This window comes from Malus sylvestris, chromosome 11 (genome assembly GCF_916048215.2).
Source record: "Malus sylvestris chromosome 11, drMalSylv7.2, whole genome shotgun sequence".
Lineage (NCBI taxonomy): Eukaryota > Viridiplantae > Streptophyta > Magnoliopsida > Rosales > Rosaceae > Malus > Malus sylvestris.
The window spans coordinates 4176818-4204462 of record NC_062270.1 but is presented as its reverse complement, the minus strand read 5'-3'; the positions used below and the strand labels follow the sequence as shown (position 1 = coordinate 4204462).

Below are 27645 nucleotides of genomic sequence, written 5' to 3'. Positions count from 1 at the left end.
TTGGTCTCATTTCTTTTATATGTCTTAAAGGCCCCTCCTGAGAAGTGTTTCTAGCTCCGCCACTGTCATGGGGTGGATGCAAGTATTGTCCTAATTTCTAAATTAAAACATATAAAAATAAAAATAAAAATAAGAAGGTGCAAATGCCATGTTATGATAATTGATACATAATAATAGTACACACCTTTGCCACCAATGGAACACCACCACAATTTTCAGCAATCTCCCTTCCAATTGTCTGGAACTCTGGAGCTATTTGAGCACTGTTATTGGAGAAGGCTTTATCTTTCATGATGGACCAACACTCATCCACGGAAAGTATTCTCAATTGATGTCGTGGAAGTAGCTTTTCTGAGGTTGATGCGACTATGCTACTGCGAGTAGTGACAACAATTTTGGATCCTTTAGTAGAATAAAGCTTTGACAAACAATCCATCAAATTCTCCCATTTTTCAGAGTCTTCGTTCCAAACGTCATCAAGTACGAGTAAGTATCTTTTATCTTTCAACTCTTCAGAAAGAAACATAAGCAGAGCATTCTGGTTATCTTTTGAAGGGGCTTTTGCCGGGTTGAGCTGTTCTAAAATCCGAAGTAGAACTAGATTGACATCAAAAGTGTTTGATACACAGACCCATATTCTCTTTTGAAAAAACTTGTGTACCGAATCCTCATTGTAAACTGACTTGGCCAAAGTTGTCTTTCCGAGGCCTGCCATTCCCACGATGGCCATAACCGCAAGATTTTCTTGATTGTATTTGGAGTCGGTCAACGTTGTAACTATTTTTGACACATCATCTTTCCTTCCAACAGTTACTTCATCTCTGCCAATGAATGCGTTGGTTTGTCTTTCCCCTCTATTTCCTCGAGGGGTTGCATCTTTACTCTTGGAAACTAGTCCAAGAACAGATGCATTACTCTTGAGATCCACCAAGGATGCATTGATCTTCTGAATTTTATGCGCCATTTTAAGACGAAATGCAAGTGGATTGGAGAGTGAAAAGAAGTTCAGAACCTTTTTCCTCATATGGTTTTGGATTTCGACTTTACGCCGATCAACTTCATACTGGAATTCATCCAAGACATCCTCAGCCTCATGAGCTACGTCTTTGAGTTCCTTCACCCATTTCTCTATTGACTCAGGCCGATCTGTTAGAGAATGAAAAGAAGTTAAATACCTTGTAATTGTAGCATGTGGGTGTGAGGTTATAAAAAAAATGGAAAAATTAGAATTCAGTACCTAGTCACCAATGTTCATAGATTGAAACCTTATTTGTTTTCAGTTTTTTATCAAAGTTCCTTGACTTTGTACACCTCAGCATTTTACTATTAAAATACTTCCATGACATCTTTTTTTTTTTTTTACAACAAATTTTAATTTATAATTTCCCTCATATTATCAGGTTTGTAATTGAAAATGCTAAAATTCTCTCACTCAAATTTATGCTTATATTGCAAAATCATAACAAATGACCATTGAATATGTATCTTCAAATTTAAATTTCAAACTTATTTTTTCTCCATGACCATCATATTGCAAAATCGTAACAAATGACCATTATATTGCTCTGAATGCAATTTTAATTTCATTGGGTACATTCTCTTCTCTTGTTCCTTAATCCATGTACCCAACTTTTATTCTATACTACCATTATAACTTTTTTTTCTAAATTTTTTGTACCCATACATGTATAACTTTTTCCTATAGGATTTATATAGTATGTACCCTTAAGTAATTTGGTCTTATGGTTTGCTTCCATTTTTCTATCCTTCAATCATTTTTTACATTAAGAATTTATATGGGTACATTGTTTTTTCTTCCTGTTGTTGCATATGGGTTTTAATGTTGAAATTGTATATGGATACATTCTTGTGAATTACTATAATTGTACATGGGTACATTCTTATGGGAACATTTATCTTTTATCATGACATTCAATAAAAAAAACAATTATTTTCTAGGAGTGGAGTTTGTTGTTTAATCCCATAAACGTTAAAGTTCAAATATTATGGGATTTTATATCCCATAAATGTGGTAGTTTATTTTATTTAATTGCTTTAAATATTCGGACAAAATAAATTGCTTTAAAGGATGTCTATAGTACAATATTTAATTTAAAATATAAAATAGTTGACATAGAAATTAATTAATGCTAATATGCTGATGTGTGCAAAGTCAAAGGACTTTGACAAAAAAACTAAAAACTAATAGGCTTTCAATAAATGTACACTAGTAATTAAGAACCGCATCCAAAGTATCTCTAACACTATGTTTGGATGACGAAATTTAAGATTACTAAGGAATTTCAAAATGACGGAAATTGAAATGACAAGATTTTATTTTCTAGAATTTGTAAATTTTCTTGTTTGGTTAACCTAAAAGAACAATGGAATTGAATACGGAATTTGTTATTTTTAAACTCTCAATCATAAAAATTGGGAAATGACACCTATTTACATGGAATTTGAGGTCCCAAATTCCAAGTTTTTTTTCCATGTGGAAATTCTAGATTCCTATGTTTATGAATCCAAACAAGGGAATTGGTGCATGTTAATTTATAAATTCTGACATTTACCAAAATTCCAAGTTTATTCGTCCTAAGAAGAATTCATAAATACTAGCCTTCATGCAAGCGCTCACGAGTGTGCAGAAAGCATTTTTCTGAATCACGGCGTGCTACGTGTGACTTACACGTTTTAAATGTATTTAGCATAAATTCACAAAAGGAAGGTCAAATGTTTAAAGTAAATGAATAATCTCAGATCATGCTAAAAGAAAGCCCTCATAAACCAATTAAAGCAACTGAATTCACATAATAAAATCAGTCTATATAGAATTACATTAAGAATAGAGAAAATAATATTTAATAAACAATTGATTGAATCACATTATTGCTAGCTCATTATGAGGCTAAGCCCACCCTCTCCCCCTTAGTGTAGATAATATCGTTTGTTAAAAGAAAAAAATCATTTGACAACTAATTTAATCACATTATTATTCATGAAAGACCTTTTTTTATAATCAGCATTACAAGCATCTTAAGATGTTTTGAACGTTTTTAAAAATAGAGAAATTGAATCATATTATTGCTAATCTATTGTGAGGCACTAATTAAAAAAAACCCAAAAAATATTAATTATTAAAAAAATACTGTTAAAATGATGAAAATGCCCATTTTCTTATTTGATGCATTATTTTGGGATGCCTTAGAAGTTTTGTCTTGGGGGCATTTTTGTCTAAATATTTTTTTTGAAGTTTGGTGACACCAAAATACTATTCACTTTTTCTATTCTCAAAAAACAAAAGCACAAAAAATTAATTATTAAAAAAATACTGTTAAAATGACAAACATGCCCCTGCCTTAATTGATGCATCATTTTTTAATGTCTTTGAAGTTTTTTGTCTTAGAGGCATTTTTTTCCAAATATATTTGTTGAAACTTGGTGACACCAAATCACTATTCACTTTTCCATTGCCTTTATATATTATAGATATACTACCTCGTGGTTGGTCGGCAACATCAACCAAGAAACGTTCAATGTCGGTTAATGACTTTCGAAGCCTTCCGAGTTCAGCTTTGAAACCCCATGCATGACTGAATTCTTCCCTAGCAAGTGAAAGCACCTTGTTCAGTATTCCCTCCGCAACAAAAGTAAGCACAGCTTCAGCTGCCATTCCTTCAATTCCCTGCAACTAAGCTCTCAGCTAATCACAGTGTTTAATTTCTCTCTTGGATACGATACAAGTGCAATGGAGGATGTTATGTAGGCAACATATATTGGTAGGTTTAACTTTTATAACGTGGACAAGGGTAGTGCATCCAATAATTAAAGGATATATTCGATCCTTACACGCTGATCTGTCAATTAATGTACATTTGAAAATATGTGCTTCCAAGTTTCTGCAATCTTCCCTGCACGCTGATCAGTCAGCAATCACCGTGTTTCTAAATTCTCTCTCCAGTAGGGCAATATTTTTGCCTTACGAAAAGTTTCTCATGTATAATTGCAAAAATGTCATTCTTACTACATATTTGGAGTATTATTTGTACTATTTCTCTAATAGAAGTGAGACATAAATGCGTTGACGGACCCTACTTTTATTAGAGAAGTGATACAAAAAATGATACAAATAGATAATAAATATAGTATTGTTCATATAATTGAGTATATATTCTTTTTTACTTTAGATATGTGCTTACTTTCTGATTCATTTGTTCTCTAAGATGCTTTTAGGAATCTTACCCTTCCTTTAGACCTACTTCAACCCTTAGAGTAAAACTCAAATTTTAGGTTTTAAATTTACCCCAACTTGCTCCAACCTTTGGGGCAAATATGAGTTAAAACTCAAAACTCATTTCTAGGCAAAATTTAGCCCAAAATTCCATCTTGGGTTAGTGAGACAGGTCCACCATATATGTATATTTTTTTAGTTTTATATTTAAAAATTCATTGAATTCAACGGTAAATATTTAATTTGATGAAATCCAACGGTAAAAAAAAATCTAAAGGCTAAAGTAATTAAAAAAAAATTCTTTTATGTGTTTCATATTCTTTCATAGTGTTTCAAGAGTTTCATGGTGTCAGTTAGTGATTTTTCAATATTTATCAGAATCTAAATATTTTTAAGTTAAAAAAATGTTCATAAAATTAAATTTGAATAGTCTACATAATTTTTTCTTTTAAAAAAGTTACTTTAAGAAAAAAAATAGAAGCCTAAATTCATTCTTTAATGATTTGGAGCTAAAATTATAACCCAAAATGGTTGGAGTAAAAAAATTATTTCTGAATTAAAACCTAAATTTTTTAGACTAAAAAATTTTAGATTTTAACCCAAAAATTAAAGATGATCTTATAATCTCATATATATTTGAGGATGTATTCTTCTTTGTTTTAGACATGCGTCCCCTATACGAGTAACTCACTTTTTTATCCACACCTTATCTTTAAGCTTAAATTCTCATTCTTGCTTTCTCCATTAGGACAGTTGGATCGCAAAATAGAGCGTAGATTCCTTTCAGAATAAGTAATGGAGAATAGATTTACTTTAGTCGTGGCTCTTCTTCGTTCACTGGTTCAATTAATTGTGTTGAAAAAGAGATATTTCCAAAACACGAGCCAATAAATCACTTGACATATATAAAGCAATATATATTTTTCAGTGCTTTTTTATTTATATTATGATTCGTGATATACCGTTTTGTATTTTAAATACATTGAAAAATCTCTCGTGTTAAATTTAGTTGGTTCTAAATTTAACCCCTATACGAGCAAATCGCTTTTCTATCTACACCCCATATTTAAACTTAAATTCTCATTCTTTCTAAGAGCACCTGCGGTTTCTATCCAAATGTCTTCTACTCTATATATATGTGTGTGTGTCTTTCTTTGTCTATTAGGACGGTTCGAATTGTTTTCAGAAACATACATCCAGAACCCGAACTTCATGTGCAGAATTGATTCAACCATGTCAAATTCAAACCCCTTTCACCAGTTTAAAATGCATTCATTTATCTAACGAAGATTCAATACACTGATAGAAGAGAGTTTAGGATTAGGGTTTAGGCTAGATTTGATTTTGTGGAGGAATTTTTATAAATCAAATCGAAGCAGTGTTGGTGGCAGTAAAAATACATTAAAAGGTTGAAGGATAAACCCTAGATTGAAAAGAAGATGACTTTCAAATTTTTTTTTTTAACACTTTGGATGTAGTCTCTAGTTTTCAATGTTCTTTAGTTAAAATCTTATTGGTTTTCAACTTTTGATCAAAATCCCTTATTTATGTACACTTTTGCATTAATGTATGACTTTTTTTATACAAAAATTTATAATTGCAGTTGTTGATGCACAAAATCAGTGAGGATTTTGGTACAACATAAAGTGTCAGGTTTTGTGACCTTTGCTTGGTTGCTTCGGTCACTAGTGAGGATAAGTATGTAAATGAATAGAGACAGAGAAGCAAACACAAGATATACGTGGTTCACCCAAATTGGCTACGTCCACGAAGTAGGGGAGTTCTCATTAATTGTGAAGGGTTTACACAAATACATAGGTTCAAGCTCTCCTTTTGTGAGTTCTAGTGAATAGTTTATTACAAAATGACATTAGAGATTATTGTGGGAGAATGATCCCTATTTATAGAAGAGAGTTTCTAGTTTTGTTCTGACATTGACACGTGTTGTGTTGTGATTGGCTTCTGATGTTGACACGTGTCGCGCTGTGATTGGCTTCTGATGTCGACACGTGTCGCATTGTGATTGGCCTACTGGTTGAAGGGAAGCTCTTCTGGGTCCTTGACGATATAACGTTGACCGATGCTCAGTAGTTTCGGGATTGGTCAAGAATGGTACAAACAGTGCTCCCCTAAGTTCCCGAGTGAGGGAAGCTCCTCGGTTGGGGACTTGCAAGATCCAAGCCATTGAGTAATCACGAAACTTCTAAGTACCGAAGTGTGGTATCATTTTCACGTGCCTTATCTGTCTCATATGTAGATGTGGCATATTCTCTGGAAGTCTTTTTCCTCCATCCAAGGGTGATATCTTTAACCGATGAAGATGCACAAGGTAATGTATCAATTTCACTTGAAGCTTACTTGTAGTTTCATGCTTGGTCAAGTGCGATACAAACCCTATAGTAGGAGTCCCCCAAGTCGTCGAGCTAGGAGATTTGTCGAATGAGGTAACAGACAAGGTAAGCAATCAGACTTACAAGCAAGCAACCTGGATCAAAGGTTCGACTTCGACTTCCTGTTGATTGTTCTCCTTCTCCTTGTGTCGTAAATAACACCAAGGATAAGAAGAAGCAAATGGAGAAGAGATGATATGAAATACTTTTGCTTTTGAAGAAGTAACTTTCCACAGGCTTATTCTTGAACTAGGCCGGATTTGATTCAGGGTGGTAGACACTTGATCTTGAATCGGGCTTGTGATATCTTCAAGGACCGTTGGTGGCTTGATCTTTAAGGATTTGATTCAAGAGTGGTGAATCGGCACGTGCAGTTCACGACGCCTTAGTGAGTCGACTCAAGAATTTGAGGGTCAAAATAAGTCCATCAAATCTAGAGTATGATCAACCCTGATGATATGGGATACTCTTGCTGTTGACAGAATAATGAATGTGGTATGGAAAGGTGTCGTGCTGTAGTGATCTGTTTCAGCTCATCGTTGAACCTTCTGCTTCAATCTTTTGCATGGCAGAAGTGGTGTGCAACCTTTGCATTTAAATGGTCATTCAGAACATTCCTTCATAGTGACTCATCTACGCTTGGCAGCTTCAGTGTAAAGAGCCACTATCTGATCAACTGTCATGAGGTATTTACCGGAGGAATTCATGACCTTGACAGCAATTGAGGATGAGTACTCGAGAGCAATGCTAAGTAAGCAACCAGGCAAAGGTCCCAGACAGTCAGTTCCAGATTGGAGGTTTGATTTCAGGTTTCGACCGACTGCTCTCTTTCTCCTTGTCCTGCAAGTGTGGACAAGGACAGGGAGAAAGCATGATATGGGATACTCTTGCTTTCGACCCTGATGATATGAGATACTCTTGTTCTTGGTGTGGCTTATTTGCTGAGGTATTGCCGGGGGGAAATAAAGCTGAGTATTTCGAGAGGTTATGTTGAGGGTGCCTTCTCAAATGCGAGAAAGGGTTGAGCATTTTTGCAGGTTTGCCTGTCCGTGAAGGAGGGAGGTCGACATATATAGGGATTTCCTAATAGCAAGTAGTAATGTTATTCCCTTACCCTTCTTGGTCACAACAATATAGTAGGAGCTGCCAGCTTCACGTGTTTTAACTTTGTCAGAGCACTTTGAAAAAGTGGTATGTGGTATCTGGAAAGTTGATGTTGCGTGTGAAGATTACAGACAAACTTTTTCTAAGGAAATCTGGCTCTCGAAGTTCTGAGAGTTGTGCCTCTTCGGTTTTCGAACAAGCAATCCCGTCGGGGATCTGACTCTCGAGATTCGGAAAGCGGTGCCGCTTCAGTTTTTAAGAAAGTAATCCTGTTGGGAGTCTTTTCTCGAATGTGAGTAAAGGTTGGACGTTCTTGCCAGTCTATCTTGCCACGGAACACGGAGGTCGACACACATAGGGACTTTCCAGTTGTCAAGCAATGGTGCTGTTCTTTTACCCTTGTGGGTAATAGTAGGGTAGCTGGAACTTTGAAATTCTTGTGCCTAAACTTTGTCAGAGATCTTTGGCAAAGTTATATATGGTACCCGAGGAGTTGATGTTGCGTGTAGAGAGTGGATGATTGAACAGTAAGATTCACGTCCTTTCTACTTCACCAGAAATCTTCAACAGAATGCCCGTAATTTCAGCAAAGCTGAGTGTGCATGTGATGCTGACAAAGCTGAAAAAAATTTGTGCCTCTTCGATTTCTGAGATCGGCCCTCGTGGTCTCTGAGCAGCCCAACTTTTGAGAAAGCAAACGCCTCTTCGATTTCTAGGCAGGCGCCTCTTCGATTTCTGAAGCTCCGTCGAGTGCAGATTTTTATAGAGGTTGACATTAAGTTCCAAAACACACTTGAATCTCCACCAGTAGAAGCTCCATTCTTGCACTTCTAAGATCTTAATTTGTCCAACCTCTTCTCTCTTCAACACCTTTGAAAATGTCTGGCCCATCCGAACGTCGTTTTGATTTGAACCTTGTTGAAGAGGCAACCACGTCTTCTCCAAACAACATATGGTGCACATCCTTCTTATCCCCTACTGGTCTTCTTACCGTTGGGGATTCCGTGATAAAGAATGATATGACTGCTGCGGTGGTGGCCAGGAACCTTCTCACTCCCAAAGATAACAGACTACTTTCCAAACGGTCTGATGAGTTGGCTGTTAAGGATTCTCTGGCTCTGAGTGTTCAGTGTGCAGGTTCTATGTCTAATATGGCCCAACGCCTATTTGCTCGAACCCGCCAAGTTGAATCATTGGCGGCTGAAGTGATAAGTCTCAAACAAGAGATTAGATGGCTCAAGCATGAGAATAAACAGTTGCACAGACTCGCGCATGACTATGCTACAAACATGAAGAGGAAGCTTGACCAGATGCAGGAATCTGATGGTCAGGCTTTACTTGATCATCAAAGGTTTGTGGGTTTGTTCCAAAGGCATTTATTGCCTTCGTCTTCTGGGGCTGTACCGCATAATGAAGCTCCAAATGATCAACCTCCAATGCCTCCTCCTTCTGGGGTTTTGTCCAGTACTGAGGCTCCAGATAACCACCCTCTGGTGCTTTCTCCTTTTGGGGCTCTACCGACTGCTGAGACTTCCCCTAAGCAACCTTTGTGAAGGCTCCGTCTTGTTTGTTTATTTTGACTCATGTATATGTACATATTTGTAGCTTATCGAAAATATTAATAAATAAGCTTTGCTTCATTTCAACGTATTGTGTTAAGTACACCAAAGCCTTCTTCAGAAAGTTCTCTAAATTTTTTCTTTTGTTGAAGCTTTGTGAGTGAAGCATGTAGTTTGAGGTAGTGTTCCCTTAATTTCCCGAGTGAGGAAAACTTCTCGGTTGGAGACTTGAAAAATCCAAGTCACTGAGTGGTTGTGAGACTTCCGAGTATAGCATATGGTGGGAGTCCCCCAAGTCTTCAGACGAGGAGAGTTGCCGAATGAGGTGTCTTGCTTGCTACTAATTTGTCAAAGTAACGAAGCCTTGTTTTGATGTCACACCTTCATTTATGCCTTATCCAAAAATATTTCAAGCTGGTTTTAGCTTTGCGAGGGCCCAAAATTTTTGTGTAGTCCAAAACTGCTCATTTGTTTTCAGCCAAGGAAGTGAAGGAAGGAGTTAACGTAGAGGGAGCGGTAGCTCTTCAATATAACACCATTCTCTGTAGCTCAAATCACAAGGTTGTCTTCATGAAAATTGTTTCTTAGCTTGTGAACTACAACATATCCAAATTTGAGATCCATCGGAGTAGTACAACTCCAGATATTCAGGTATGATGAGTGACTGTTCATCATTTTTCTGTTAACCCGTCAGACTTATTGTGAGCTTTGAAACTTCATGTTCTCTTGTTCAGATCAACATACTTTCTTCATCGAAGTTGTTCCTCACCTTGTGAACTACAACATATCCAAATTTGAGATCCGTCGGAGTAGTACAACTCCAGATATTCAGGTATGATGAGTGACTGTTCATCATTTTTCTGTTAACCCGTCAGACTTATTGTGAGATTCGAAACTTCATTTTCTCTTGTTCAGATCAACATACTTTCTTCATCAAAGTTGTTTCTCATCATCTCTTCCATAACATATCAAAAATTCAGAACAAACTAACGGTTGAATACTTCCAGATCTTCGAAACACCGCAGCAGCTTTGAAGCTTGCAGAAATCTGATCGTCATGTTTGGAGCTTCAATACTCTAACTTCCGTCGCTCAAATAGAAACATTTCCTTCGTGAAAGTTGTTCATCTGCTCAAGAACTATAAGATGTCCAAAATTCAGCTCCACTGAGGAAGAGCAGGAGTTGCAGAAATTTGATAGATCGAAAGAGGCGGAAGAGGGAGAGGGAGAAAAAGGCTGCTTGGGTTGGATTTTATATAATTGTATGTCTGTTTATGATAGGGATATTGCGGATGTAAAACAAAAAATGTTTGTGCTTACTCATGTGTTGTTGTACAAGTTCAAGAGAATCTTGGTTTTGTGAACAAAATTTGTTTATTTGCCACAAGGTTTTGTGTTTGGAAAATAGTTTAATAGGTAAGGTTTATTGACTATAGATTTTTGTTTGGGTATATAGCGTGACTAGTTGAAGCTATTTTTAGGACACAAAACTTGAATTAGCTTCGCACTATCTTGATGAAGAGTGTGTGAAGCTTTTATATGTTTTGGTGTTGAAATTTTGTATTGTAGGTGAAGCTTTGGGGTTAAAGCTTGATAGGTTAAGCTTTGGTGTTGAAGGGTTGAAGCTTTATAGGTGAAGCTTTGGTGTTGAAGGGTTGAAGCTTTATAGGTGAAGCTTTTGGTGTTAAAGCTTTATAGGTGAAGCTTTGGGGTTGAAGCTTTATAGGTGAAGCTTTTGTTGGTACCATAAATTGATTTTGCTTCACACTATCTTGATGAAGATAGTGCGAAGCTTTTGAGATTGATATTTGTCCTCCATTGATGAAACTTTTGTTAGCACCATAAATTGATTTTGTTTCACACTATCTTGATGAAGATAGTGTGAAGCTTTTGAGATTGATATTTGTCCTCCATTGATGAAGTTTTTGTTGGCACCATAAATTGATTTTGCTTCACACTATCTTGATGAAGATAGTGCGAAGCTTTTGAGATTGATATTTATCCTCCATTGATGAAGCTTTTGTTGGCACCATAAATTGATTTTGCTTCACACTATCTTGATGAAGTTAGTGCGAAGTTTTTGAGATTGATAGTTGTCCTCCATTGATGAAGCTTTTGTTGGCACCATAAATTGATTTTGCTTCACACTATCTTGATGAAGATAATGCGAAGCTTTTGAGATTGATAGTTGTCCTCCATTGATGAAGCTTTTGTTGGTACCAGAAATTGATTGTGCTTCGCACTATCTTGATGAAGATAGTGTGAAGTTTTTGAGATTGGTAGTTGAATCCCATTGATGAAGTTGCTGTGTTCCCCCTTCCCTTTTTTTTCGGATTTTTTTTTTTTTTGAAGGGGGGAATTGAAATATTTGAAATTTGGAACTCCCTAGTGTTAGAAGTTTGAAGATTTTTCATGTGAGGCTTTCTCATGGTTTGAATTTGAATTTTGAATGTCAATAGCCATGTTGAACTATATATGAGAAGAGTAAGTTTCCATTCTTTACCTTACCTTCATTTGCTCATCTTGTAGTGATTTTTGAAGACAGAGTGCTCTTTACTTGAGAGGGATTCTGGCATTGCTTTGTTGTACCATCTTCAGGTTAGTAGTCTTCTCCACTAGATCGGATGTTTTCATTCTTGTTGAATTGTTTGAGTGTTCATGTATTTTGTTAAGAACATAATGAACTAGTTGAGTTTTTCTTCATGCCCTATGAGATTCCTTATGTTTTGATCCTTCATGTAGTGATAGAGTTTGTTTCTGTTTGTTGTAGATGTCCGAGTCTGGAAGTCTTAGTGATGAGGGCTCCCCTAGCTCTAGCTCTAGGTTTGAGCCTGCCATGTCAGGGTCTTCATGGCCTTTGTTAGAGTCTGGTATGAAAAAAACGTTGGATGATCCTCACAATTGTCAAACCTTAGCCAATATTGGTTCTTCCTCCATGCTAATGGGTGAGGGGGTTGTTTGTGACGCCATACCCATATTTCGCTCTGTGTTCACAGCGGACCATTTAGAAAATAACTTGTTAGATAGCAAAAAGTAGCTTGAGGCCCTAAGGCGATCATGTAGTATCCCCCGTAGTGTAGGAATAAGTTTGGTGCGTTGTGAAGAATTACCTTCTGAGCCGCCCAAGGGTCACCCAGACATTAGTGACCTTGGGGGTAAATTTACCTTTGCATCCGTGGTTGCAACGGATGCTGTCTTTTATTGGTTATGCACCTGGACAACTCAACCCTGGTTTCTGGGATACCTTGATCGGGTTTTATATTATTTGGATGAAGTGTGGATTAGGTAAGCCTTCCTTCCATCAGTGGCGCTACTGTTATAAGATGCGCCTAGTGAAAGCATGTACTGGTTATGCCGAATGTGCATGTCAGAGCGAGAGAGAGCGTGTTATCTCTGATAAGAGAAAGGCGTACTGCACATGGAAGAAATGTTGGTGCTTTCTTTATAATGATTGGAAGCATGCTAAGGGTGTCACGCCTGAGCGACGTGTTCCTACTCACTTCCATACTGTAGGTTGTAATGTATCCATTTTCTCATTATTTGCTATTGTTGTGATTTTCTCTTACTTCTAAGATTTTTCTTCATGCAGTGACACGAGGCACCATCAAACTCTCCGGACATGAGCTAGCTGATGTAGAGAAAGTGCTGAGGGTGCCCAAAAAAGATAGACACTTGGGTAAGCTACGACCCTTGTTTCGAAAGTACGGTTTCCAGCCCTTAGTTTCCGAGTGCCAGAGACGAGCGAGTAAGTTGTATCCTTCACTTGATCCTTGTTCTTCCCTTTTTTTTTTTTTTTTTTGTTATAGATATATAATGTGGTATTCTTTACTTTGATTTTCCTTGTTCAGTGGAGAAGGTGGGCAAGAAAGTGGAGACTAGCACCAAGAAAATGAGAGTGCCCATGTTAGTTCCTTCAGAAGACATCCTGTTTCACAAGGAAGCTCGCAAGCACCGAGTGAGACCAATCATTAAAACTAAGTCTTGAGAAGAAGTTCTCAAGGTGGCTACCTCGAAGAAAGCTGAAGCTGAGGTCATTGGATGTGCTGCTGCCATAGTTGTCGGGGAAGATAGGCGATTGCTGCCTCCTCTTCCTACTATTAATCCCATCTTTCCTCCAGTTAGGGAGCACATTGGGCAGAAAGGTGATCCTAGTTCTAGCAGCGAGGGTAAAGATAAGGAAGAGGTTGGCAGTGTCCCTTGGAAGGATTTGAAGGTTGCCATGCGGCCAAAGGACTTTGGGTATATCAACAATTGCCTGGCAGGGCATCGATTCACTTTTGATGAGCTCGGAGAGCCCTTAGCTAAAGATGAATCAGATTGCGACCGGATGTTGAAGCTGTCTTCATATGTGAGTATTACTTTGTCATTTCCTTGTTTTCTCCTCTTTATTAGCATTATTTTAGTAACGATGATCGTCTTGTCATGCAGGTCATGGCTAAGTATCATGACAGACTGCGAGAGGCTGAGCGGTGCAAGGTGAAATTGAAAGAGAATAAGCAGCTTGTGAATGATGCCAGGAAGACGAGCAAAGCTTTGGCTGAGGCCATCCAAGTCAAGGATCAACATTTTGAGAGTTTGAAGAGGCGGAATGGTGAGAACTTGAGACTTAAGGTACAGTTGGAGGCGACTAAGAAATAGTTGGAGACAACTATGCTCGAGGTTTCCAAGGTTAAAGGGGAGTTGGATAGTGCCTTGGTTGAGGTTTCTGAGTTGAAGAGTAGTATCCCGACTGAGAATGAAGCTGCTGTGAATGAGTTCTTGGGTTCCCAGGCCTTTCTCCATGTCCTTAGACCTTGCTGTATCCGGGAAGTTCACTTTGAAAAAAAGAAGTGGATGGCCGTCCTTGATCGTTATGATGATGGAAGCGTTCTTCGAAAATACCGTGAAGAAATAGATGAGCATCATCGAAAAGGTGAAACTTTCGACCTTGCAGTTTATTCTAGCTGTGCAAATGAGTCTGGCGATGAGGCTAGTGCTGATGAGCAAAGTCATCCGGGTGATGATGAGTTTGGAGATGCAGAAAATGGCGGTAGGACTCAGAGTGATATGATCAAGGGTTCAACCTCATATAAGGATGACTAGAAGTGTTTTCACTTTCTGCATGTACTCTACCTGCACTAGTTTGTTGTTTGTATGGCATGTGCCATGTTATAAGCCTGAGAGTTTTTTTTGTTTTGCATGTTTATGAGTGTTTGCATTATCAAGCAAGTGTTTGTATTATCAAGCTTCAAGTGTTTGCCCTATCATTGATGAATGTTTGGCTATGTTTGCATAGATCCTTTGTATAGTCTTGTTGACACATACTTAGATTTTATTTTGTATTGGAAACATTTGCGTTGAAGCTTCAACACTTGAGTGTTTCATTGCTCATAATGTAAAAGAGTTTAGGGCCGAGTTGGCTAAATCACCTCTTTATTGAATTCATACCAAATGGTCCTTGTTACATAGGATGCCGAACGGCTGTAGCTTAACACTTGTACAATGTGAGTTTATTTATAATAGTACTTCAAGTGGTCAGCATTCCATGGATGGCCAAGGGTCTTGCCGTCGGAGCTTTTGAGCTTGTAGGAGCCATGGCGGGTGATGCCGACGACCTCGAACAGTCCGTCCCAGTTAGGACTGAGTGTTCCTTCACTCGGGACTCTATCACAGAGTAATCTTTTCTTCAGTAACCAGTCTCCCACTTTGAAAGAGCGAGGTTTGACCCCTGAGTCATAGTAGTTGGAGATGCGCTGCTTGTAGGCGACATTCCTCAGGTGAGCCTGATTTCTGTGTTCCTCGACTAGATCCAGGTTGAGGGTGAGTTGTTTGTCGTTCTCACTCTGCATGTAGTTCTGGATTCGGTATGTTGCTTGCTCAAGCTTAACCGGGACAACTGCTTCTGTACCAAAAGCAAGTGAGAATTGAGTTTCTCCTGTGGAAGTTCGATATGAAGTGCGGTATGACCAAAGAACTTGGGGTACGAATTCTGGCCAACAACCTTTAGCTTTGTCCAAGCTAGTTTTCAGAGTGCACTTGATTATTTTGTTAACGGCCTCGACTTGTCCATTAGACTGGGGATGGGCTGGAGAGGCAAAACATAAGTTGATGTTGAACTTAGAGCAGAACATCTTGAACTTCTTGTTGTCGAACTGCCGCCCATTGTCCGTGACTATCGCATTGGGAATGCCAAATCTGCAGAGGATGTTCTTCCATACAAAGTCTTCTATTTTTGCCTCAGTAATGGTTGCCAAGGGTTCTACTTCAGCCCACTTTGTGAAGTAGTCAACTGCAACGATTGCATAGCGGACCTTGCCTTTCCCTACAGGCATTGGGCCGATCAAATCAAGTCCCCATTGGGCGAAGGGCCAAGGGCTGATCATAGGAGTGAGCGGCTCGGGAGGGGAGTGAGGGATAGTTGCGTAGCGTTGACACTTATCACATGAGCGAGATATTCTGATGGCATCTTGGTGGAGTGTTGGCCAATAGTATCCTTGGCGAAAAGTCTTGTGTGCTAGGGATCGAGACCCAGCATGATCTCCACAGACTCTTTCATATATTTCCTGAAGGACAATTTCTGCCTCCGCAGGTGTAAGGCATCTTAGGTATGGCAGGGTAAAACCGCGCTTGTAGAGTTGGTCATTAATGATCAGGTAGCGGGCAAACTTGTATCGAATCTGCTTAGCTTGGACTTTGTCATTTGGGAGGGTGCCATGAGCGAGGAATTTATAAATTGGGGTGATCCAACTATCTCCTTGTTGTAAATTGCACACTTCTGCGACCATGGTGCTTAGTGCTGCCAATAATTTGACATGAATTTTTCTCCCAATCTTGTCTTCCACTGCCGAGGCGAGGCGAGCCAAAGCGTCTGCATGACTGTTTGTCGCTCGAGGAACCTGGGTGATCTAGTAGTGGAAGTGCTTGAGCAAAAGTCGTGTTTGCGCAAAATATGCTGCCATGGAGCTATCCTTAGCATCAAAGTTGTTCGTGACTTGGTTGACCACTAATTGGGAGTCACTGAAGATATCAATTTGTTTAACCCCAAGGTGCTTGGCCAAACGTAAGCCTGCTAGAAGGGCTTCGTATTCGGCCTCGTTATTCGATGCCTTGAATTTGAAACGAAGAGCGTATTCTATCGCCACTTTGTCGGGGGTAATGAGGATTAATCCTGCTCCGCAACCCTGTTGGTTGGATGAGCCATTAACATACAGATTCCATGCTGGGGTTGTTGATTCTATCTTCTGAGCTTCCGATGGTAATGAAGCTACTGCTTCAAGTGTAGAAGCAATGTCAACAGGATATGTGAAGTTGGCGATGAAATCTGCTACTGCTTGACCCTTTTCGGCTGGTTTTGGTTGGTAGGAAATGTCAAACTCACCCAATGCTATCGCCCATTTGATCATTCGCCCAGACGTGTCAGGGCTTTGGAGTATCTGTCGAATAGGGTGATTGGTAAGCACGATGATGGCGTGTGCTTGGAAATAAGGGTGAAGTTTTCGAGCAGACATGACCAATGCTAGAGCTAATTTCTCAATGTTGGAGTATCGTGTCTCCGCATCTTGTAGGGCCTTGCTAGCGTAGTAGACGGGCCGTTCGACACCACTGTCCTTTCGAATAAGAACATAACTGACTGCTGAGGCCGAAACCGATAGATAGATAATGAGAGTCACCAACTTCTGGTTTGGAGAGCAGATGGGCTTTACTCATGTACTCTTTGAGGTTCCTGAATGCCTTGGCACATTCCTCCGTCCATGTAATGTACTTCTTATTTCCCTTGAGTGCTTTGAAGAAAGGAGCACATCTGTATGTGGCCTTAGAGATGAATCTGGTTAAGGCTGCCACCTTGCCAGTAAGGCTTTGGATGTCTTTTGAAGTTACTGGCTCTTTCATGTCGAGGATTGCTTTGATCTTTTCGGGGTTAGCTTCAATGCCTCGTTGGCTAATCATGAAGCCTAAGAATTTTCCAAAGCCCACGCCGAAGGCACATTTGTTGGGGTTCAACCTCATTCGATACCTCTTCATAATGGTGAAGGTTACATATAGGTTGGTGATATGCTGGTCGGCATGTTTGCTCTTGACTAACATATCGTCAACATAAACTTCCATGCTCTTCCCGATTTGTTCGGTAAACATTGAATTAGCTAGCCTCTGATAAGTTGCCCCTGCATTCTTTAGACCGAAGGGCATAACTTTGTAGCAATATAGTCATCTGTCAGTAGTGAAGGCTATGTGTTCTTGGTCTGAGGGGTTCATGAGGATTTGGTTGTATCCTGAATAAGAGTCCATGAAGCTCAAGAGCTCACACCCTACCGTAGAGTCTATAAGTCTATCAATGAGAGGAAGAGGGAAACTATCCTTCGGGCATCCTTTGTTTAGGTCGGTGTAGTCGACACACATTCTCCACAAGACCTTTTGAAGCAAAAGACTTTCCTTGGTCGGATTTTTCTTAACAAGGACAACATTTGCTACCCATGTTAGGTAATTGACTTCACGGACGAAGCCTATGTCCTTGAGTTTTTCAACTTCTGCTTTCATCGCCTCGTATCGTTCAACATCATAAGATCTTCGCTTCTGTTTTACTGGTTTGGTCTTGGGATCAATACTCAAGCGGTGACAGATGATATCGGGAGAGATGCCCGGTATATCTTTATATGACCAAGCGAAGACCTCGGCGTTCTCTTGCAAAAAGGAGATCAACGACAACCGAAGGGGTGGTGACAAAGTGGTGCCAATCTTCACCATGCGATCTAGATGGTCTTTGGAGATAGAGACATTCTCTAACTCTTCAGCGGGTTGTGCTTGCTGGGTGAAGGAGTCATCTCGAGGGTCGTCGGGTTGACTGTTGCCATCATGAAGATCCATGTTGGCTTCATCTGGACTGGTCTTTACTACTTGGTTATGTATAAATAGGGTCTCATTGGGGACATGCAGGTGTTGTTGCTTAACTGAAGTGTTGTAACATGATCGAGCACTAAGTTGATCTCCCATGATGTATCCATTGCCGAAAGGGGTTGGAAACTTCATCAACAACATATGTGTGGATACCATGGCCTTAAGATCATTGATGCATGTGCACCCAAAGATGACATTGTATTCTGTCGGGCAATTGACTACTAGGAAGTTAGTGGTAATAGTAGTTGTGTAGGGGCCTGTACCAATGGTGAGGGGTAAATGTATACTCCCTAAAGGTTGTACGATATCGCCAGAGAAGCTTATCAGAGGAGAAATCGAGCGATCGAGCAAGTGTTCAGCTACATTAAGTGTCTTGAAAGCTTCAGCAAACATGATATTGACTGAAGCACCTGTGTCTATCAGGATTCGTTTCACATCAAAATTTGCTATGTGAGCCTCCACGATCAGCGGGTCGTTGTGAGGGTAGATGATACCTCTTTCTTCCTCGGGGTAGAAACATATTGAATCCCAGTTAGGCTTTTGATACTTGCCTCCCCTGATGTCTTCCACGTGAAACACTTGATGGCCAGGTCTCAAAGTTCGTTCACTATTTTTCATGGTCCTATTGGAAGATTCAGACATGGGTGTGCCACCGCTTATGGAATATATCACATTCACCTGGCGTTGGTTACGGTTATCCCTTGGAGGGTGAAGGAGAAACTGATCAATTTTTTCCTTCACGGGCCAAAGCTTCAATATGATCACGGAGGATGATGCACTTCTCGCCATCATGGCCATTATACTCGTGGTAGCAACAAAACATGCATGTGTTCTTCGTGGACTTGTAATCTGGCTGTCTTGGCTTTGGCTTTGGTATCAAATGAGCTATACTGGGGTAGATGGCCGCGCATGTAGCGTTCAAAGGTGTGTATGTCTCATACCTCGGGGTAGGGCCTGTCTTGACACGTGATTGGCCCACTGCGTTGACTGCCTGGGGACGGGCGTTATTGTGACGATATCCTGAGTTATCGCGATAGTGCCCCTTATTCTTTTTATTAAAATGAGATTGGTGAGGATGGAAATCTTTCCTTTTGCCCTGGGATTGATATGTCTGCTGACTTAGCGAAGCATTAAATGAGGCAGGGTAAATGAGGCAGGGGGTGTGCTGCTACCATTTGGAAGGTTGAGGTCTTCTCATTCTGTTGGATCTGGCCTCCACTCCCTACTTGTTGATAAGGGGTGACTGTAGGGGGTTTCCCTTGATATGTCCTTACCTTGGCGGAGGCATGGTTGTAAGCTTGTGCCATCACCTCAGAGTAAGTCTTCCAAGTGTTGGCATTGATCATGTACTTGAAGAAACAGTCACGTAAGCCTGCCATGAAGGCCTTGAGGGCGGTTTTGTCATCTTCCTCAGCGCAGCGAGAATACTCATGGTTGAAGCGACCAGCCTACTTTCGTAATGACTTGTCCGGCTTCTGGCGAATAGTGTACAAGTCATCTGCAAAATGCAAGCGATCGGTCTGGAAGATGTGTTGAGAGACAAACAGCTTCCTCAACTCTTCAAATAAGTCTATTGTCTCAGGTGAAAGACGGCAATACCAGTTTAAAGCTCCGCCAGAGAGAGTGGAGAGGAAGAGAAGGCACCGTTCTTCGTCGGTGTGTCTCCGGTATACCATGGTAGACTCAAAGAGGTTAAGGTGTTCAATCGGGTCTTCCCTTCCAGTATAGAGTTGTAAGTCAAGCTTCTGCTTTGTCTTTGCTTGGAGGGGGGTGTTGAGGATCCTTCTTGTGAGGGGGCCAGGCCTGGGTTGGTTTCAATCAGGTATCTCGGCTTGACGTTCAGCCTTCAACTTGTTTACTTCCTCCAGGAGCTGTAGGACAAAGGGGTCCTGAGTGGAGTCGTGCCCCACTGAAGTTTTCTTCCGTAAGTCCCCATCGCCTCTTGTAAGTAGGAAAGTTTGATCAAGATAACGTGATTTTTCCTTGGACTCGCCACACTGACTCCTAGAGTAAGTATGTCGGAATATTTCCGAGTCCCCTGTACCTTCATGTTCTTCTGGGACTTGTTGCCCATTCCCTAGATTGGCTGCTGGCCTGGGTCGTGGAAGAGGACCGAGTCTTTCAGAAACTCTTGGGTCATTGATCTTCGAGCTTATGTGGATGAGATTCTCTCGACGTTGCTTTAGGAAATCTCGACAATCGCGATAGACGACTTTTGATCCTTCCACTCCCTCTGTGAAAAGGTGATTTCCTCTACTTCTTCTGCTTCGGGTTGAAGCAGCTGGGTTGAGAGAAGTCTCATGTTGATTATCACATTGATGTGTAGCTCGATCCCTATCAGGGATGTCCGTGTTGGATATCGGTAACCCTCCGTGTTGGGGGGCATTCAGATTATTGTTGACCTCAACAGGGGCGACGAGCTTGTGTGTTTGAGCATGCCTAGCCTTGTGAAGCATCTCGAAAAGCTTTTCATATTGTTCCTGGAGGACCTCATTCTTCATCGCTATCTTGTTGTTCTGAACCTCTAGCTCATCGACTTTAGCTTGAAGAGTAACTCTATTTTCTTCCTGCTTTTGTTGCTTCATACTAGGTCCAAGGGGGGTGTCATTCTATGTGCTATGGCTTCTTTCGCTCCCCATATCGGAGAGAGATGCTTGGCAAAAAAAAAGTGTACAAGCGGTGGAAACCAGCTTGACAAAGCTGAAGAGAGTGGGAATAAGTGTCGTTCCCACAGACGGCGCCAAATGTTGATGCACAAAATCAGTGAGGACTTTGGTACAACAAAAAGTGTCAGCTTTTGTGACTTTCGCTTGGTTGCTTCGGTCACTAGTGAGGATAAGTATGTAAATGAATAGAGATAGATAAGCAAACACAAGATATACGTGGTTCACCCAGATTGGCTAAGTCCACGGAGTAGGGGAGTTCTCATTAATTGTGAAGGGTTTACACAAATACATAGGTTCAAGCTCTCCTTTTGTGAGTTCTAGTGAATAGTTTATTACAAAATGACATTAGAGATTATTGTGGGAGAATGATCCTTATTTATAGAAGAGAGTTTCTAGTTTTGTTCTGACATTGACACGTGTCGTGTTGTGATTGGCTTCTTATGTTGACACGTGTTGCGCTGTGATTGGCTTCTGATGTCGACACGTGTCGCATTGTGATTGGCCTCCTGGTTGAAGGGAAGCTCTTCTGAGTCCTTGACGGTATAACGTTGACCGGTGCTCAGTAGTTTCGGGATTGGTCAAGTATGGTACAAACAGCAGTTATTTATATTTATGAAAAAAATATTATAACATGTGATTTAAAATATTAAAGATAGTTAAGCTTTTAAAAATCACATCATCATAATCTTCACCATCATCAATATCAGCCTTCAAACCCAGGCCATAACTGTAACATCCCACATCGTCCAGGAGAGTGGATCATGTAAGCCTTATATGTATATTCACATCTCTACCTAGCACGAGGCTTTTTGGGAGCTCACTGGCTTCGTGTTCCGTAAGAACTCCGAAGTTAAGCGAGAATAGGCTAGAGCATTCCCAAGATGGGTGACTCACTGAGAAGTTGCACGTGAGTTCTCAGAAACAAAATCGTGAGGGTGTGGTAGGGGCCCAAAGCGGACAATATCCTGCTATGGTGGAGTCGGGCCCGGGATGTGATGGCTGCCCGGGCCGGGATGTGACAATTTGGTATCAGAGCCAATCCCTGACCGGAAGTGTGCCGATGAGGACATCGGGCCCCTAAGGGGGTGGATTGTAACATCTCACATTGCACATAGGAGTGGATCTTGTAAGCCTTATATGTATATTCTCATCTCTACCTAGCACGATGTCTTTTGGGAGCTCACTGGCTTCGGGTTCCGTAGGAACTCTGAAGTTAAGCGAGAATGAGCCAGAGCATTCATAGGATAGGTGACCCACTAGGAAGTTGCACGTGAGTTCCCAGAAACAAAATCGTGAGGGTGTGGTAGGGACTTAAAGCGGACAGTATCATGCTATGGTGGAGTCGGGCCCGGGATGTGGTGGCTGCCTGGGCCGTGATGTGACAATTTGGTATCAGAGCCAATCCCTGACCGGAAGTGTGCCGATGAGGACGTCGGGCCCCTAAGGGGGTGGATTGTAACATCTCACATCGCCCATAGGAGTAGATCATGTAAGCCTTATATGTATATTCTCATCTATACCTAGCACGATGCCTTTTGGGAGCTCACTAGCTTCGGGTTCCATAGGAACTCCGAAGTTGAGCGAGAATGGGCCAAAGCATTCACATGATGGGTGATCCACTAGGAAGTTGCTCGTGAGTTCCCATAAACAAAACCGTGAGGGTGTGGTAGGGGCCCAAAGCGGACAATATCGTGTTACGGTGGAGTCGGGCCCGGGATGTGGTCGCTGCCCGGGCCGGGATGTGACAATAACCTTAGGGAATCATGCTCGTAATAAATTAACTAGTAGGCTAGAAAGAAGGCTTGTCAAAAACTTAAAAACCAATACATGTTATAAATAGGCAAAAGTTGGAGAGATAATCCTTGCTAGGGACAGGAGCGAAACGGGCTCAAAGTATCACATTGTTTAGTTTCGTAACTATAACACAAAAGGATTGCATGTAAAGAGAGGAAATGAGAGATACTGATATTATTTCTTTCATTTCTTTTCTTTGTTGTGTATTGTGATCACACACGGAGTGCTCTTTATATAGAGCCACATCTGTGAAGGTTTACAAAGTGAAATCATTGCCTTTTGGAAAAGTTCATACAACAATAATAATACAACTATTTCCAAGTCTTTCTTACTATTAGCTAAAGCATGTGGGAATCTTACTATTAGCATGGGGGCATACATTCCCACAATTTACAACACTCCCCATTAGATGCCCACATATCAACATCATATATTCTTTTTTACTTCAGATATGTGCTTACTTTCTGATTCATTTGTTCTCTAAGATGCTTTTAGGAATCTTACCCTTCCTTTAGACCTACTTCAACCCTTAGAGTAAAACTCAAATTTTAGGTTTTAAATTTACCCCAACTTGCTCCAACCTTTGGGGAAAATATGAGTTAAAACTCAAAACTCATTTCTAGGCCAAATTTAGCCCAAAATTTCATATTGGGTTAGTGAGGCAAGTCCACCGTATATGTATAATTTTTTTAGTTTTATATTTATAAATTCAACGGTAAATATCTAATTTGATGAAATCCAACGGTAAAAAAAAAATTCTAACGGTCCAAATTTAAATCCAACAACTAAAGTAATTAAAAAAAATTCTTTTATGTGTTTCATATTCTTTCATAATGTTTCACGAGTTTCATGGTGTCAGTTAGTGATTTTTCAGTATTTGGCAGAATCTAAATATTTTTAAGTTAAAATGTTCATAAAATTAAATTTGAACAGTATACATAATTTTTTCTTTTAAAAAAGTTACTTTAAGAAAGAAAAAAAAACCTAAATTCATTCTTTAATGATTTGGAGCTAAAATTTTAACCCAAAATGGTTAGAGTAAAAAAATTATTTCTAAGTTAAAACCTAAATTTTTTAGACTAAAAAATTTTAGATTTTAACTCAAAAATTAAAAATGATCTTATAATCTCATATATATTTGAGGATATATTCTTCTTTGTTTTAGACATGTGTCCCCTATACGTGTAACTCACTTTTCTATCCACACCTTATCTTTAAGCATAAATTCTCATTCTTTCTTTCTCCATTAGGACAGTTGTATCGCAAAATAAAGCGTAGATTCCTTTCATAATAAGTAATGGAGAACAGATTTACTTTAGTCGTGGCTCTTCTTCGTTCACTGGTTCAATTGTGTTGAAAAAGAGATACTTTCGAAACACGAGCCGATAAATCACTTGACATAAATAAAGCAATATATATTTTGGCTTAATCGGATAAATGGTTCATGTGGTCATAAGGTATTCGGATGATAGCCCTTGTGGTAAAAAAATTCGGATTTAAACCCCTGTGGTCATAGTCTGTTAGGATTTAAACCCATGTGGTCTAAGTCTGTTAGGATTTATGCCCTTCTGTTAAATAATGTTGATGTACCTGCCACATATATGCCACGTGGCTGCCAAATGTCTGCCACGTGGCAAAATAATAATTTTTTTTTTTTTAAACCTGAATTTTTACAAAAAAAAAAACCCAGATCTGCAAGAAGAAGAAGAAGAAGGAAGAGGGAGAGGGAGGAGGGTCGCGCGGGGAGAGGGCTCCGGCGAGGGGGGGAGCTGGTCTCCGGCGGGAAGAAGAAGAAGAAGAAGAAGAAGAAAGAGGAAGAGGGAGAGGGAGGAGGGTCGCGCGGGGAGACCGGCGAGGGGGGAGCTCGTCTCCGACGGGAAGAAGAAGAAGAAGGAAGAAGGAGAGGGAGGAAGGTCGCGCGGGTAGAGGGCTCCGGCGGGGGGGGGGGGGAGCTGGTCTCCGGCGGGAAGAAGAAGAAGAAGGAGAAGAAGTCCGGCCGGGGGGGGGGGGGGGGGAACGGGCGAAGGGTAGGGGGGAGCTTGTTCTTCTTCTGCAGATCTGGGTTTTTTTCTTTCTTTTTTTTTGTAAAAATTCAGGTTTAAAAAAAATTATTATTTTTGCCACGTGGCAGACATTTGGCAGCCACGTCAGCATTATTTAACAGAATGGCATAAATCCTAACAGACTTAGACCACAGGGGTTTAAATCCGAATTTTTTTACCACATGGGCTATCATCCGAATACCTTATGACCACGGGGACCATTTATCCGATTAGGCCTATATATTTTTCAGTGTTTTTTTTATTGGTATTATAATACGTGATATACCGTTTTATATTTTAAATACATTAAAAAATCTGTCGTGTTGAATTTAATTGGTTCTAAATTTAACCCCTATATGAGCAACTCGCTTTTCTATCTACACCCCATATTTAAACTTAAATTCTCATTCTTTCTAAGAGCACCTGCCGTTTCTATCCAAATGTCTTCTACTCTATATATATGTGTGTGTGTGTCTTTCTTTCTCTATTAGGACGGTTCGAATTGTTTTCAGAAACATACATCCAGAACCCGAACTTCATGTGCAGAATTGATTCAACCATGTCAAATTCAAACCCCTTTCACCCGTTTAAAATGCATTCATTTATCTAACGAAGATTCAATACACTGATAGAAGAGAGTTTAGGATTAGGGTTTAGGCTAGATTTGATTTTGTGGAGGAATTTTTATAAATCAAATCGAAGCAGTGTTGGTGGCGGTAAAAATACATTTGAAGGTTGAAGGATAAACCCTAGATTGAAAAGAAGATGACTTTCAATTTTTTTTTTTTTTTAACACTTTGGATGCAGTCTCTAGTTTTCTATGTTCTTTAGTTGAAATCTTATTGGTTTTCAACTTTTGATCAAAATCCCTTATTTATGTACACTTTTGTATTAATGTATGATATTTTTTTATACAAAAATTTATAATTGCAGTTATCTATATCTATGAAAAAAATATTATAACATGTGATTTAAAATATTAAAGATAGTTAAGCTCTTAAAAATCACATCATCATAATCTTCACCATCATCAATATCAGCCTTCAAACCCAGGTCATAACTGTAACATCCCACATCGTCCAGGGGAGTGGATCATGTAAGCCTTATATGTATATTCACATCTTTACCTAGCACGAGGCTTTTTGGGAGCTCACTGGCTTCGGATTCCGTAGGAACTCCAAAGTTAAGCGAGAATGGGCCAAAACATTCCCAGGATGGGTGATCCATTGGGAAGTTGCTCATGAGTTCTCAGAAACAAAATCGTGAGGGTGTGCCCAAAGCAGACAATATCGTGCTATGGTGGAGTCAGGCCTGGGATGTGGTGGCTGCCCGGGCCGGGATTTGACAATAACCTTGAGGTATCATGCTCGCAATAAATTAAACAGTAGGCTAGAAAGAAGGTCGGTCAAAAACTTAAAAACCAATACATGTTATAAATAGGCAAAAGTTGGAGAGATAATCCTTGGTAGGGACAGGAGCGAAACGGGTTCAAAGTATCACATTGTTTAGTTTCGTAACTATAACACAAAAAGATTGCAGGTAAAGAGAGGAAATGAGAGATACTGATATTATTTCTTTCATTTCTTTTCTTTGTTGTGTATTGTGATCACACACGGAGTGCTCTTTATATAGAGCCACATCTGTGAAGGTTTACAAAGTGAAATCATTGCCTTTTGATAAAATTCATACAACAATAATAATACAACTATTTCCAAGTCTATCTTACTATTAGCTAAAGCATGTGGGAATCTTACTATTAGCATGGGGCATACATTCCCACAATTTACAACACTTCCCACTGGATGCCCACTTATCAATATCAGTTGCCTCGTTAAAACCTTGCTCGTAAAAACCCAATGGGAAAAAACTGTTGCGAAGGAAAAAGAGTACAACTTTGCTTGGATTGTTGATATAGTGTTAAGTATGCTTATGTTGCCTCGTTAAAACCTTGATAGGAAAAACCAGTGGGAAAAATCCTAGTCGAAGGAAAAATAGTACAACATGCATGTATCATGGGTGCTCCTCTGAAATGTATCTCCTCCTGTTTCTGTATTCTTCAAATTTAATTGATTGGTAAGCAGACGTAATTCGATACCTTACACTAGCTTCTGAAATGTGCACTTTGGTAAAGATTTGATGAATATATCTGCCAAATTTTTATATGGGTGGCTTACATTTGGAAAGCTATCTACTGGAATAGCGCAATATCCTCTTCACAATGTAGGAACTTGGGCTTGATGGTGCAACTTGCCACTCCATATTCATCCCTTGTGGACCACCTAATCTCTGTTACATTATGCAACCAAAGCCAACTACTGAAACTAGATGCAAAAAAGATGAACAGACGTAATGTCGCAGTACTAATAAAAAGATAAAACTGAGAAAAAGAGGGAAGATGGGAACCTGTAGCACATTCCATATAAAATAAATGTGACAAAAGAGTATTATAATACAGTCAACTCAAGCAACATAAAATGGCAAGAGAGTAAATAAAATCAATTAAACTTTAACCGTATTATAAAGCTGAAGCTTCCACTATTTACCATATAATAATGGATTTAGTGGTATATGAAGCCGGAAGGGGATCATCTATAGATCTCTTCCATCAAATCCATCAAGTTTATCAATCTAAGCTCTTGAAATTTGATCTAACGGTTAAAGTTATTTTAAATTTTAAAGGGGTCTCTGTTTTTAACCGTTTGATTAAATTTCAAGAGCCCAGATTGATTAACTTAATGGATTTGGTGGAAGGGATCCGAAGAGGATCCCTTTCCTATGAAGCTAGTGCATTTACAGATGGAAAGGGATCTTCGGATCCCTTCCACCTGAGCCAACTTAGCACAAAATCCGAACTCTTGAAATTTGATCCAACGGCTAAAGTTATTATAATTTTTAATAGAACCTCCTGTTTTTAACCGTTTGATCAAATTTCAATGGTCCGGATTTTATGCTCAGTTGGCTCAGGTGGAAGGGATCCGGATCCCTTACAG

The 27645-nt window shown here is 39.7% G+C and overlaps 1 protein-coding gene across 19 annotated transcripts in view; it reads right to left on the bottom strand.

The window, feature by feature from the left end:
* The window catches only part of LOC126589217 (putative disease resistance protein RGA1), a 120256-nt gene that overhangs the window by 83968 nt on the left and 8643 nt on the right, over positions 1 to 27645 (bottom strand). The window contains exons 2-3 of one of the 19 annotated variants that reach the window (XM_050254420.1): positions 3499 to 3622; positions 185 to 1146 (exon numbers count right to left, since the gene is read on the bottom strand). The exons of 17 other annotated variants lie outside the window; for them this stretch is intronic. In XM_050254420.1, coding sequence (XP_050110377.1) covers positions 185 to 1146; positions 3499 to 3622 — 1086 coding nt within the window. Of the gene's footprint in view, positions 1 to 184; positions 1147 to 3498; positions 3734 to 27645 lie in introns of those variants that run through there. One more of the 19 variants, XM_050254443.1, reaches the window with a different exon arrangement.